At 45.3% G+C, this 14,225-nt stretch overlaps 1 protein-coding gene across 2 annotated transcripts; it reads left to right on the plus strand.

Moving 5' to 3' along the window:
- The first annotated feature begins 486 nt into the window (after positions 1 to 486).
- Positions 487 to 9,673, plus strand: PPP4R2r (Protein phosphatase 4 regulatory subunit 2-related protein). 2 transcript variants are annotated; one of them, XM_050174964.3, is made up of 8 exons: positions 487 to 666; positions 906 to 987; positions 1,428 to 1,598; positions 2,121 to 2,255; positions 2,820 to 2,989; positions 4,187 to 4,588; positions 6,658 to 6,950; positions 8,376 to 9,673. In XM_050174964.3, exons 1-8 carry the CDS (start codon positions 627 to 629, stop codon positions 8,526 to 8,528), a joined length of 1,446 nt encoding a protein of 481 aa, XP_050030921.1. In that variant the 5' UTR covers positions 487 to 626; the 3' UTR covers positions 8,529 to 9,673. The 2 variants fall into 2 exon arrangements, with proteins under 2 accessions (XP_050030921.1, XP_050030920.1); XM_050174963.3 differs by having other exon boundaries at positions 488 to 666; positions 2,820 to 3,037.
- The last annotated feature ends 4,552 nt before the right edge of the window (positions 9,674 to 14,225 follow it).

The raw sequence follows: 14,225 nt of genomic DNA on the forward strand, positions 1-14,225 counted from the left end.
GGGGCATCTGCAACATACGAAGTGCATAGATGGTATGGATAGTGGACAGCTCACGCATGAATGAAGCCGTGTTGATCGCCTTATAGTGATCACATTCATCAGATCGGTCTACTTTTTTTCTGAATTTTTTTGCACTTGACAACAGTCCTTCCGTGAGCGCGTAGCCTTACTGGCGAGGTAATCACATAGTTTTCTGAGCACTACGGTGCTTCCCTTGCTGTGTGGGCATACCAGAGTTTCCTAAAAAAAATTATTAGGAAAATCTATGGTGCGAGCCAGCCGAGATACTTACAACGCTCCAACAAAACGCTGCGAACGCTAAAGCCCCAAAAGTGTGTGTGATTCTCAATGCTTTTTGTCTGGCCATCGCATTCGGCCTACTTTCTGTCGTATGTCTTGTTCAGCCTGGCCTCGAAATCCTCAAAAGGCACTCCGACTTCGCTTATCGTCACCAGGGGCAGCAGCCGCCACAAAGTGACGTCACGACAACTGTGCGGCAGCCATATTTTTTGTTGTCGTCAGGAGGGTCCCAGCTGCCGGCAGTGTGTGTATGCGTGCATGTGCGTGTGCTTCTCCGTGGACCTGGAAGCTTGCACTGTTGGGAGAAAACTGAACTCTGCTGCAAAATGAACAGCAACAAAGAGGCTCTTTTAGACGAGCTCACTGGTAAGTCTGGCGCGGCGGGCCCCCGTTCGCAGTTGGCCTCGCTGTAACCGGAGGCTGTCATTTCCATGTTTGCTGTGCTTACACTGGGCTTTTGCGTTTGGGCGTCGATGACCCACTGTGTCCTCAAGCCGAGTTCATCGGCTGCGCCACACTCGCACTGGCCCGCGCCCGATGTCACTCAACTTTCCTGGTGGTCGTGTTCCTGTCACCCTTAATCTCGCGCTTCCCTTGCTTGACAGATTTCGTGAGCCAAAAGCCCGCTGAAATTCCTTCGGTCCTCGACGAGTACCTGTGCCACATCGCGAAGACTGGCGACACTCTGTAAGTGCAGGCTTTTCGCACTGATTGGTCTTCAACGGTATCGAGTGTTTTACGATGGACTAGATATCGTTCCCGTAGAGCTCGCCGATTTCTTTTGCATAGTGTTGCTTGTCGCTGTTCCAACTTCTACCCTTGCTAGTGCAGGCTACAGCACTGCCAAGGGTAGCATTCATAAAGTTAGTTTGCCTTGTCGTGATGCAATAGCTCGGTGTCATCTAATCGCAGTTTCGCGCTCGAAGTGCTTTTGAAGTAACTCCAGCAACTGCAGGTTTGGTTGGACGTTTTGTTTTGCTTGGGTTCATCGTAACAGCCTGCGGTGCCACTAGCGATTATGAATGCTGCCTCTAGTTGTAGCGGAGGTGCGGGAGGAGCGGTTTGTTTCCCGCGCGCAATGCAGCTGGCAGCCTGCATGTCACAGGGTCGCTCTGGCTTTCCTTCAGGTTCCCATGGCACAAGTTGAAGCCGCTGTTATGTCGAAAGCTGGAACTTGTCATGAACGAATTCCACAAGGTTTCGCCAACAGACGACTTACCGGCCTTACCCAACGTGGAGGTGTTCAAGTACGAGGAAATGAAAGAAAAGGTCCTGGAGGCCGTCAACTGCTTCAACAGGTGGGTTAACATTCAATGCTCCTGTCTGCGACATATATGTCAGTTGCCACCGAAACCTTGTTCATTGTGATGTGGTAGCACTGTGAATTTTGTAAGTATGTCCTTCAGTTGATATCATGTGCAATATTTGACACTTCTATTATTCCTGCCATTGTTTGCACTCTTTTTGGAAGTAAAAAAATTGTCATCCGCTCTATCATAACACGAAGTTATGAAAGAACCCCATACAGGTTTTTCAGAAGGCAAGCCTTGCAGTTAAAAAAAAAAAAGAATTCGTCTTGGTCCTGAAATTGGAACCAAGACCAAGGTCCCTCTGGGACAGTCACTCTACCATCTGAGCTGGCGAGGAGGCTAGCGTGTTGCAGGGTGGAGCTGAATTGACAAGTTGACATTTGCCCAATGACAATTTTTAATTTTGCGAATCTTCCTCCACCTTGTCGACTTCCTCAGAACTGATTTGGTATATTTTTTCTGAGGGTATGTTCCATTCAGTGTATTTTTTTCTCCCGTGTTTTACTGCAGCGCACCATTCACCATCCAGCGGTTGTGTGAGCTTGTGGTCGATCCTAGGAAGCACTACAAGCGCACAGACAAGTTTATGCGTGGCCTTGAGAAGAATGTCCTGGTTGTGAGCACAATTGAACCAAAGTCTCTTGCGTAAGTTCACTTTTTGAAAGTCTTGCCACCAGTTAATATTCATTAGCAGCTATATTACTCCTGGGCAGGCATAGCCAAGTTGAAGCATGAAGTTCAGGAAATGTTGGAAGTCTTTTGCATTAAGCCACAGAGGGAGCTTTAAGAACATCATTTAAGAATTGGGAAATCATGCCGACGGAATGTGGAAAATGATCCCATACAGGCCTTGTGGTATCCTGATGTGAAATTTTAAAGCTAAGCTGTCTTCATTATATTTCTCTGTAGATTGTTTTCTATTGCATATAGAAATCACATGTAGCCTAAGCATATATGACTTGAAAGATAACACAGCTGGTTGGCACTGAAGGTGAACAACAGTGGTTCAGGAAAAGCTACAACACGCTGCCTGTCATTGCCTTACTTATTGCAAATGCAAACACTTTCTTTTTTGTAATGTTAATACTATAGTGTCTCAACTGTCAGGCCACTCTTCAGCCTCATCATCTTGCAACTGACATTCTGAGAAACCTTTTTTGTTGTTGTAATGCCATAGCTAGAGCTTTTTCTTCTCTGAACTAATTACAGTGCACTACAGCAAGCTAATGCTGCTGCAATGCCCATGGTCAACGGCATTCCTGGAGTGGAAGATGGTGGAATCAATGGCCATTTCGCTGACACCACAGAGGACTCGCTTAATCGCATGGATGGTGAAAATGGCCACTGTGAAGATGAGGGCATCTGTGCCGATGACCCAGGTACCAACGTTGAGGTTCCATCTTCTGTTGCTGACGACGCAAGCTTGGGTGTGTGTGAGCACTTCGCATGGCATTTGCACTTTATCTCAGCCGGTTCGCTGCACGCGAAACTTCTAGTAGTTTTTTTTTTGTACTCCTAGCTGAAACATAGAAACGCCCTTTGCTTGCATTACCTAATTCGTATTCATGAGTGCATCTTTTTCTCTAGAAGATGGGCCGGAAATTTCTGTGTGCGTTACAGTCTGATACACAACCATGTTCGTGGCATGCACAACCACCAGCCGTCCGAGCCACAGTCATCACAAGATAACAGAACAAATCCTTGCATTGATATAGTGTTGCTTTCATTACTAAAGGCCTAAAAGACAGTTATTTACATGCTAAGCTGGCAGCAACAGATCCACATCATGTCTGTTTGGCATTCCAGAGAATTGCATGTTCACATGGCTAGCTGGCAAAGTGATTGGTCCACTTCCTGTGAGCGATTGTTGTGGAGTCGTTAAGGAAATGCGGGCTATGAAACACAATTCACCGCACAGAGGATGTGATGTTTGCCATAGGTAGTGATAGAGGGCTGCCTAACAGTAGCAAAGACGCACATTTATTGCGAATGAATTTACATATTGCGATAGCAAATTCTGCAGGCGTACTTTCTTTTACCGCTAAAATCGGAGGCATACTGCTTTTTTCTTGTAAGTGGTGGGTGCACATTATTTTCTCACTTTGAACCCCTGAAAAGTAGGGGCACATTTAGAATTGGGTAAATGTCCATTCATTGTTATGTTGAAACTGTAAAAGCGCACAAAGATGAGAACTAGGAGAGTGGACAGGACAAGGCGCACTGTCTTCGTTCTCGTCTCTGTGCACTTTTACAGTTTCAAGATGCAAGTAAACCAACTAGACCAGCTATCCATTCTGTTACATTGTTATGTGGCACATTTTGTAACATTGTGATGTGCAGAACATGTGCTGTATCACTAGAGCGGTTGATAAATGTGTCGTTAGCTGCTACTTAGTCTTCATTACTAGCTTGAATCCTGGCAGCAGCAGACTAAGGAGAAAATGTGCAGTCTGTGTATTAATATGCTAGTTTTCATGTAGACCAGTAATTCAGGAATGTAGTAAAGGTGTGTTGTGATGTCTCACCAATGGAGCTGAACTCAAAAAAACTTTTTTTTTTTTTCGCTCTCTGTTTAGGTGAAGCACCGCAACCAGTTACAGAAGAAGTTGTTGAAGAGCAAGAAGTAGAGCCGTCAGGCTCCACCGAGCAGACCAATGCAGAGTCGTCAGAAGGTGATAAAGAAGAAGATGTTGAACCTTCAGCCCCAGTGGAACAAGCCGAAGCTGAGAAAGGAGCAGAGCCACAACCTACAGAAGAAATCGCTGTGGAGGCACCAATAGAAAGCATAGAGTCTGAACCATCCACCAGCGACGAGGAGCCTGTTACGCACACCAAAGAGCCTGTGAAGGAAGCACCATCAGGAGAAAGCCCGTGTGATAAAAATGCAACCGAAGAGGTTGCTGAAGCATCCAGTGAAAGTGGTGCTGAAGATGTGTCTGGCACTCGGGAAGAGCCAGCATCTGATGCTCTAGCGAAAGGTGAGCATTTTTTTTTTTAACGCAAAAAATTTTTCACCTTTTTAAAATTTATTTATGGGAACATTTTGATCAAACTTGCATTGCTTATCTATTTTGGCAAACTGACTTCAAATATGCAATTAATTTTTCTGTGCAATGAGTAGTTTCCTAAAATTTATGCTCTTTTTGTGGGCTAGTTTGGAGGTGAGCTTAGTGAAATATTGGTTGTTATAAAGGAGACTGGCATATCGAAATGGCGTGAGTGATCAGATGTTGCAGTGCCTACAAGGACAAATGCTGCAAGCTGATTTGTGCCAGAGCTATAGCACGTCAAGTTTTTATGGTAAGAACACCCATAGTAACACACAGGACAAATTATTGCTTTTTGAAAATTTCTGTAATAATATTTGTTCATGTGCCTGGCCTACTGCACTCTTTAATTGTCTATCTTCCTAATTATTGCAATAGGATAGGTAGAATCAGAGATACTACTCCATAATTGTGACGCCATCAGATGTGCTGGTTTGAGAAAAACGAGGAAAGACATTTCACAACATGTTCATGGTAATTATGGCAAAAGCTAGATCTGTCAAGGACGATTCTGTGGTTCAACCAAGCAAAAATACATGCTCTACACCAATCTGCAGTTAAGGAACGCGAAAAAAATGTTTGGGCTGATTTTCGGCTCCAATGAGCAGTGACTCCCTTTAAGTGCTCTGCCTTAGTAAACTTCTTTGGCAACCGATACATGGCCCTGGGCATGCCTGCGATAATTTGCGAGTGTTAAACTTCCGTAGACTGGTTGCGTCATCTGCTCGATAGTTAAACCAACATTTTATAGTAGGTTTTGCTTTTACGCCGCAGATAGCTTGACAATATTCATCGGCTGTCGTCGGTGTTGCTCATGTCAAGTGTTTTACGACATGAAAGACCGGCGCAAAAAGCCCACACATTTTTTTAGCGGTGCAGAAATTCTAGCAATTTGTTACCTAGAAATGTGTAATCAAAATCTCTGTTTGAGCTAGTTGATGGCTCATAAGTCAAACAAATTCACGGTGCAAACTAGACGAGGACAAAAACACGTCAGGACTAGCACAACAGGACAGGACATGGCGCCCATCTTGGCGTTGTGTTCTTTGTCCTCTTCTAGTTCTTGCCTTGCAATTTTTTTTTTAATTCGAGAACTTCTTTAGAAGACTTTGATGTTGATTGCGGGGTGTCTTCAGAGGACAATGCCAAAGAGGTCATGTCTCTTCGAGCTTGCTAATTATCCTACTTTAAATTACGAGTCCTAATTTTCTTTCGTTTCTCAAATAAAAATTTTGTAATATGTTTGCCAACATATTGCCAACTAATAGTATTTTAATTTAAAGCCTGCTAATGTGTTAGACACAACAGATCCCATCAGGCCCTTCAGCATTTTCACATTGCCCTTTTTAGTTTCCCCAGAGTTGAGACATCCGGCTCACACTTTCTGTTCATAACTGTTGATGCTGGAAAGATACTCGTACTCTGAAATTTTGTGTGCTACCCTGACACAGTTCTGTGCTAGTCAATTTAAGCATAAATTGCACACTGTGCATGTATGTTTCAACACATTAAACGACAGTTGCAATGAAACATCACTAATACTGAATTGGTTATGAATGAGTATATACTACTATTGAAGCTGTTTTGGCAAAGTTGCAGGGCTGGTAATGGTCGAAGTTTGTTTAAATAGCGTCTAAGCAGGACAATGCAGGCACCTTTTAGTTAGCAGATACGACACGGAGATTTCAGTACGCCCTGGGTGCCACCTAATCGCAGAGATAACGGCCAGTCACTGTGATAGTTCTCAACCTTTTGGGCTTCTTTGTCATTACCAGCTAGTGGCAATGGTGGCATTTTTTTAAAATTTATTCGGGCATCAAAAACATTTCCGCTATCTTTTTGTTACACGTCTGCTTGTATTTCAAACGTAGGATTTTGCACGAAGGCTGCTCTATAGCTACATTGCCAAGCTTTTTACACCGTCCAAAATGTTTGTTGCAGTTGGCCATTTAAATTTCAGTCTGAATCAATTAGTAATTGTACTGTTTCTTGATTCGCAGAGCCATCCGTCTCAGCGGAGGACCACTCGGAAGCCGATGCCCTGCCAGTTGATGCTTCTGAGCCAAAACCGGCGGAAACTTTGGCTGTGGTTAAGGAAGGCTCGTCGGAAGTGGACTGCTGCGACTCCAGCATTTCTGAAATGCCAGAAAGCGAGGAAGAACTGAAGGAGCCCCCACTGAAGAAGTTTCATCCTGAACCTGAAACGCACACAGAAGAACAGGGCACAGAGGAGCAGGAACAGCCGTCTTCGACATCGGTGTCACTGGACGATAGCGTTGAAGAGGAAGCTATGGTGAGCAGAAGAAGGCATTGTAACATGTTCCCTAATGCTTTTTATATAAGGTAATGCACCAGATGAACCATCCTAATATCAGATTTTTATCCCCTCGAGGTGGTGGAGTAAGCCATAGCATTTTGTGAATGGTAGCCCCTCTGTAATGCAGTGGCTGAAGTACAAATTTTTGTCAAAAGTACACAGCTCATGCTGCACATGTGAGTGAGTTCCAGTAAACACACTGACCTCGAAAGTCAGATATATGTGGTATTCTTTGGCGCAGATGAAACATTGTCGTCTTTGAATGCGCTACCAACCCAGTGTTTTCTTTGGGGAAGCAATGGGCCTCTCGTCCATTGTAGACTTCCACGGTTGACAGACATCTGGCTCACACTTTCTGTTGGTAGCTGTTGATGCTGGAAAGATACTCATACTCCGAAATTTTGTGTGCCACCCCTGACGCAGTTCAGTACTAGTCACTTTAAGCACAAGTTGCACACTGTGCATTATGATCTGATTACTTTAACCAATTGTGGTGGCACGATGTTAGGCTAGAGCCCCAACTCATCCCACATGTTATATGCATACTAAAGGCATTGAGAAAATGATGCACAAACTATGAATTAGCATTATTAGTGTGTTACTGGGTTCTGCTCATCTTTGCATTACAACTCTTTCTTAGCTTGCTGCGCAACAAAGCATTGGCATTGCACCATATAAAAAAGGGACACTCTGCATTATTAGCTACTAACTGCTGAAATGCTGCTACTTTCCTCGTAGCAGCATTTCGTGTCGCGCTCAATGAAGGAGGCCGAGAGAGCCACCGACAGGCCAACAACCAATAAGACTTATTCATGAAATTGATTTTCTCATTGCACAACTGTTCACCTTCGAGTGCTCTTGCAGCACCCTTTACATTCTGCTGGCTGAGATTGTTCTTTTGGAACATATTCTCCTGATACATTCAGACCACTTCGAGGTGATCTCAGTGGAACCCAAGAGTGTGACCGAGATCCAGCAGGCTTCCAATCACGTGGCTGCTGCGGCTGCCATGGGCTCCTTGACGAGGCCTTGAGTGTCTGCTATGCTTAGTTACAACAGTAGCGTCAACGTTTCCACTTGTGGCCTCCGTTTGCTCTGACTAGCAGCTGGAGCTAGCAACCGAACGTCCATTTTGAAGAGGCTTTCTGGCTTCGATATTCAGTGGGTTCCACATCAGTGCAGCCTAGGTCAAGAGAGCCGTTGGACTCACTTCAATGTACTACCAGTGCAAGGTACACGAGAGTCCGGTGGTTGTGTTCCCACAGGTCGCTAAATTCCATTTGTGCGTGTTAACTTTTGTTAACTGCTTGGCATTCCAGCATGGCCATGGCTCAGTTTGTTGCATCACTCTCTCATACACAAATTTAACTGAAGTGTTTGCATTGTGCTTTATTTGCACAGGAGAGTTCAAAGGCAGACTCGTCACCTACAGAAGATGGTCAGGCAGAGGCAATGGACACGACTGCAGAGAGCTCTGCCCAGAAGGACTCGCCAATTGAGGAGGAGGAGGAGAAGGTGGCGAGTCCCGACGAGTCTGCTATGGAACAGGACTGAACCTGCTGTGGAAAGTGCCGGCTACTGTGCTTACCCTCTCTCACCGTGTACTTCAGCCATTTCTCCCCCCATCCCCCTCCTCCCACCCCTTTCCAAACAATTCAAGGGCAAGAATTGATCTCGACTTTTCGCACAACTTTAAAAAATGTTGTGGTTTTTTTTGGGGGGGTCCTGCAGCACAGCAAGATTCTCATTTCTTTCATGAAGAAATGAGTAACAAGGTTTCAAGCAGCAGCTAAGTTTTATGCGTAATGACAGCTCTGGTTGCTAGCAAGCACCAATATGAGAGGTACTATGCAGCCAACCCGTTTTCAAATGGTACCAACTTCACTGGCAGTAGTCCTGTGCCAGTTTTCTTGAATGGTATTTCCCCTACCCGGAGGAGGTTATGTCACTGACTTTAGAATCTCGTAAAGCACACAGGTCATATGCCAACAGTGTGTGTGTGTGGCGAGTTTTGCAAAGAAAGCAGGTTAGGTTACATCTGTACATCGTTTCGTCAAAGTCAAAATGTTCACCACTGAGCATCTTGAAGACTATGCATTCAGTGAACACAGATGAACATGCTTTATGTAAAAGATTGATTACCATCACACCATTGGCATCACGAGATCGGAACTAGTGGCTGGGCCCGCCTGTAATTGCAGTTAGTATTGCCAACAGTAACCTGCCATTAATTTGAATACTGGCACCAAACCTGGAATGCATTTCAAATGATTGCCACATTGCATAAGGCAGTACAGTGTAACCATGCTTCTCTAAAGTCTTAAAATATGTTTGCGAGATCATGAAAATTGTTGCACCCTGTATATCAAAAGGTCTACCATACATATGAACTTTTACTCCTTTTGCTGTTGCCTGGTGTACGTAGATTACAGAAAAGTTTCATCAGTTCTGTCTATAGTGCCCGCTGCAGTCCATCTAGTTGTCATGGCTGCTACTTTGTTGTTCATTCTGTCCAACCTAAGTCATCACCTGTACTTTCCGCAAGTTTCTGGGAAAGCTGCATATTGATGTAACAGGCGCGAAGTAGAGTACTTGTTTCATTAGCGCAAGGCAGCAATGTGTTGGTACTGCATCTGCTCACATGAGTATGCAGTGAGCAGCTCATCTTCATTTTTAAATAAATTTTCTGTTCATGCTTCCTTCTGTCTGAAGCTTGAATTATGATCAAAAACGAGAACTGATTGCCAAGTTAGATTTTTGTGTGTGGTGTACTTTAACAATACCCTCATTCTCTGCAATATATTGTTTGTGAGCAAGGCATAGAGAAATCAAGGAGTTGCTTTTCAACTGCATTAGGAACAAGGACACCTCTAAGCATAAAAAGAAAGGCATCAGTAAGGCAGCAGATGGCGCGTCACAATATGATGCACACGCCATTACATTTGGTGCCAACTATGGAAATTTTGGTTTGTCATTGTATGATTATAGAAAGCTTTATCCACAGCCCTTACCTAGTAAGGTTGTGTGGACATGTCGCAATGGGCACAAGCAGTCTTTTGTAAATGTGGATGTCTGAATCTTGCAGTCCAATTAACTGAAGCGTAGCCAGCCTACAGTCGTACAGAAAGAAGTATTCTAGGAGGGGAATCTGTCCAGCTATGACAGCGCAGGCGGTGCATGCTTTGGCAAGGAGGAAATGCAGTTTTCGTCGCAGCGCAACAGATGACACTGCAGGCAACGTTACTAGACTAGCTTCAGTTGTAAAACTCCCCGCCCGTGCGCTTACAGCCGCTGTCGCCACTTCTGTGACAGCCGCCAGAGGGCAACGCTGTTCCATCGGGCTCCACAGCAGACGCCTCGTAACAGCCTTGAGCTCGAGCGGACGGGCAGTTTGCGCGTGTTTCGCGCTCGCTGGCGTTCTCCCTTGTCCGAATTAGCGATACCACGAGAAAGCGCTATCCACCTACAGCAATAAGATTTATCGCGCCAGTTCGTTAATACTGAAAGAAGGGTAAACTGCACGAGAGGAATAAACGCATACAGCGAAGCGCAGAAGCTGCGTTTCTAAATTATACGAGGAAAATGCCAGCAAACTTGAGAGTGGAAAAAATCAAGAGGCCGACATAGACAAAGGGACAGGAAGGTGGCTTGTCACCACCTTCCTGGTCACCACCAGCCGTCTTCCTGTCTCTTTGTTTATGTCTGCCTCTCGATTTTTTCTACTGTCCAAGTTTGCTGGCATTTTCCTAGTATAACCACGTACCAACTAACCCAACAAGCCACTCTCATGAGCGTTTCTAAATGTCGTGTGTTTCTTCCTGTCGTCTTAACGTTTCGCGCAGTGTAGGCACACGAGCCTGAATATCTGGCCAAAGTGCGTTATTGTAGGGTGATCTTCATCCCCACCGAAGCTTCTCACCACGCCAAAGAAGCGCTACAAAAAGAAAGATGAGGTCAGTGTTTGAACACACAAGCCACACACAAAAAAGAAAAAAAAAGGAAGTCGGATTTTTCATTCCGTGAAGATGCTTAATCAGCGAAGCTGAAAGGTGCGGCCACTGTGTTTATCACTGGGTTTTAATCCCAAGGGTTTATTAAAGTGTTTCTCAGTTATGAGGTTACAAACACAATCGGCTGCGACGGAGAGAACGACCTCACTGAAGGTAAGCCCGCAGTCCGTAGTTGTTGCTTGTGTTCGATGTCTCGAGTTTGCTTGGCGGCGTGGTTAGCAGCCTTCGCCTGCGATTTGCCGCTTGTGATTCTTCAAAATTAAATCTTTCCGTTACGTAAGACCATGAGTGGCTCATACCCCCCTAAACGAGGCCTCCCCATTACGACGACAGAAGTGAAGTGAAATTCTACGCTGGAAAGATGAACGGCCACGCAGCCAGCTGTGGAAGACGACGACGAACGCGGGAGCAGTGGCACGAGTGCGTGCCGTTGATTTTGCAGAGAGTTCCCGGTCGGCACGAGGAATCGCTTTGTTTCACGCCGAGCGAAGCGTCGCATTGCTGGGAGCACAGAAAAAGTGGTGCGCCGAACTGTCGACATCGTTCCGATAGCGGCCTATTCTCGTCGGCATCGTCTGCTGATATTCTTAAGAAACTCGGGGAAGGCTAGGGATGACATGCTTGCTGAAATTCGCCGTCCACAACGAACCAGAGAATACATCGGCGCTGCACCGCGTACTTAGTCCTGCCCGCCCGCGTAGCCGGCAAGTGAGGAAGTGAAGCCGGGCGCGACTGCAGCGCCACGACGGCGCGGGAGGGTGGCGGTTCCGCGCAGCGGCACCGAGTTTTAAAACTGAAGCTAATCTAGTAACGTTGACTGCAGGCGCGTTCCCATCATTTGCATACTTTTCTATGGGCATAATGCACAGAAATAGGTGGTGTCCAAAACCCAGTGTCCATGACACGTTTTTAGCTCTCAAAGTCGCATCTGCCGCATTCAATCAGCAAAAGCATCACCATTAAGATTCGCATATTAAATACAGAGGGGCGCCACTCTATGGTGCATGGATTTGACCGCCACCACCACCTATTGCGATATCGTCCCATATTTTGTAAATATTCGCAGCTCAATCAATAACATCAAATAGAAATGACAGACATTTTAGCAGCATTAAATGCTTAGTACTGCTCAAATTGTGTGCCGTGCTTACCGTGAAACAAGCTACCAACAGTATCCCTGATGAGCAGACTACTTCTGCCGGCTCCACGGATTCACTTGCTCGCATGTGATGTGCACGCATGCGTGCATAAGTGACTGTGGAAGGCAACACCCGAATAAGTTAGGGCGTGATGTGCACTGACAAGCAAACTCTTAGTTTTCTTAACAGTTTGCAGGCTGTCTCTGTTGTTCTTACAGGCTTCCGCATTGTGCTCATTTCTCAGAGATGCATGCACGCTTTTTGCATTGCTATAAAGGCGAGCACTTTTCAAGATCTGCGAAATTTGAGGAGAGTGAAAATATGTTGTGCTGAACTGCAGCAGTGGCTATGCATCCTGCAAGGAATAGGTAATTAAATTACCTTCAAGGTTCCTGTAGTGACTTGGTGTGGTTGTGTGCGCGTGCAATTCCAAGGAAAGAGAGAGCTAACGCCCCTAACATTTTGCAACTATGTTTGCGAGAAGCATGTCTCTGAAAGCGACATAGAGAGCAGGCAGTATTACAGTGAACTAAAGGGCAAAGTCTGTCTTGACAAGCTGAACTGCCTGTTTTGTTGCCAGACGCCATGCCATCAGTATTTCTGGATTGTCCCAGCTACTTCTGCTTGCAAGAACACACACACAGCCAATTGAATATGACATGAAATACATGAAGCTACAAGGATGCACAGTGCTCGCGATGGTGTGCAAGATGAGATGGGTGGTCTCACTGCCTCTCACGTTTGCCACGAGTCCGCACTGTTGTTTGTGGCAGTGCTTGGAAATTTGGGTAAGTAAGCACCGGTATCAGAAGTGACGAACGACAGAGGACATGACTATTCGCGAGTCGAAGTAAATGCTCGCTACCTAGCGGCCGTGCCGGAACACAGATAGTCTAGGTTTAGGTTTGAAGCAAAAGAGGGCGTCCTAGCGCAGCATACGCTGAATGCCTCGTAGTTCTCAAATCGTCGTGATGACGCTGCACACAAGCCCGAAAATGAGAAAGGACTGCTATCAGAAGACTTTTGTTGCGTACTATTATACTTGTCACTGCGGTGGTAACACAGCAATGTACGATTTCATCATTTCTTGAAAGAAGCAGACGATGCGCATTGAAGAACGAGTTGGATAAGAAACCTCCACGTTAGGAAAAAGTGACTGATACTATACCGGTATGGAAATACTTCACTAAGTCAACTTCTTTATTCCCGGTGAGTAGACCATTGCTTTCTTTTTGTTTATATTATAGATCTTGCCGGCGTTTCAAATTGGGGAGTGTACTTTATCCAGGCAGGCACTTTAATAAATTATAGTGATGTGCACCTAAGTTTCATTTGGTTTTTGTTTCTATATAGTTTTCTGCCCAGCATGTACTTTTGTCTGCAGGCACGGTAGCAGGAATGGTAACTGCCTCGCAAGGTCGGAAGTTGATCATGACATGTTATGCTGCGAGGCAACACCGTTTTTATAGCATGCTTTAGTTTAGTGGTGCAAGCAGAAAATGCTGTTTTCTCATCCAATGCATTGTCAGTTCATTCGCTGGCAAAAAATTTTAGAAGCAACGATTCCAACTTTGGAGCGCCTGCCCTACGCACAGCACTGCTAGTTTGCTTTCCAACGCTGTGGACACACCTAAATTCCATTACAACTGGTTCAGTTCGTTTCCCTGTCATGCATTTACACTAATACAAGTGACTTTGCCCAAAAGAAAGCCTTTGCTAAATTATGCAAGCCTGTTGGAAGAAACTCAACTTGGTCCGATTGGTTGTTTCGTGTTTCACTGGGTTTGAGAATTTCTATGGGCTGCGAGTGTCTGCTGTGTTCCCAGGCTTGAGCCCTACCTCAAACACTGCGTACTGCGAGCATGAACAAGCACCAGTCGTCGGATGCAGACGAGTTTATCACACGTATCAGCTAACTATAAAAAGGTGTACCCCGACTCACAAAATGGAACTTTCATTTGTTTCTATACCAGGACACACTGACCAGGTAACTTTACAGTTTTTAGCCTCATTCCATCAGTGCAGAACATCTGTATGTAGCTTCTGAAAGCACGACAGATGTTACTGCCTATACTATAATGTGAGATGCTAAATGTGATATA

The sequence above is a fragment of the Dermacentor andersoni genome, chromosome 9 (assembly GCF_023375885.2).
Source record: "Dermacentor andersoni chromosome 9, qqDerAnde1_hic_scaffold, whole genome shotgun sequence".
Taxonomy (NCBI): domain Eukaryota; kingdom Metazoa; phylum Arthropoda; class Arachnida; order Ixodida; family Ixodidae; genus Dermacentor; species Dermacentor andersoni.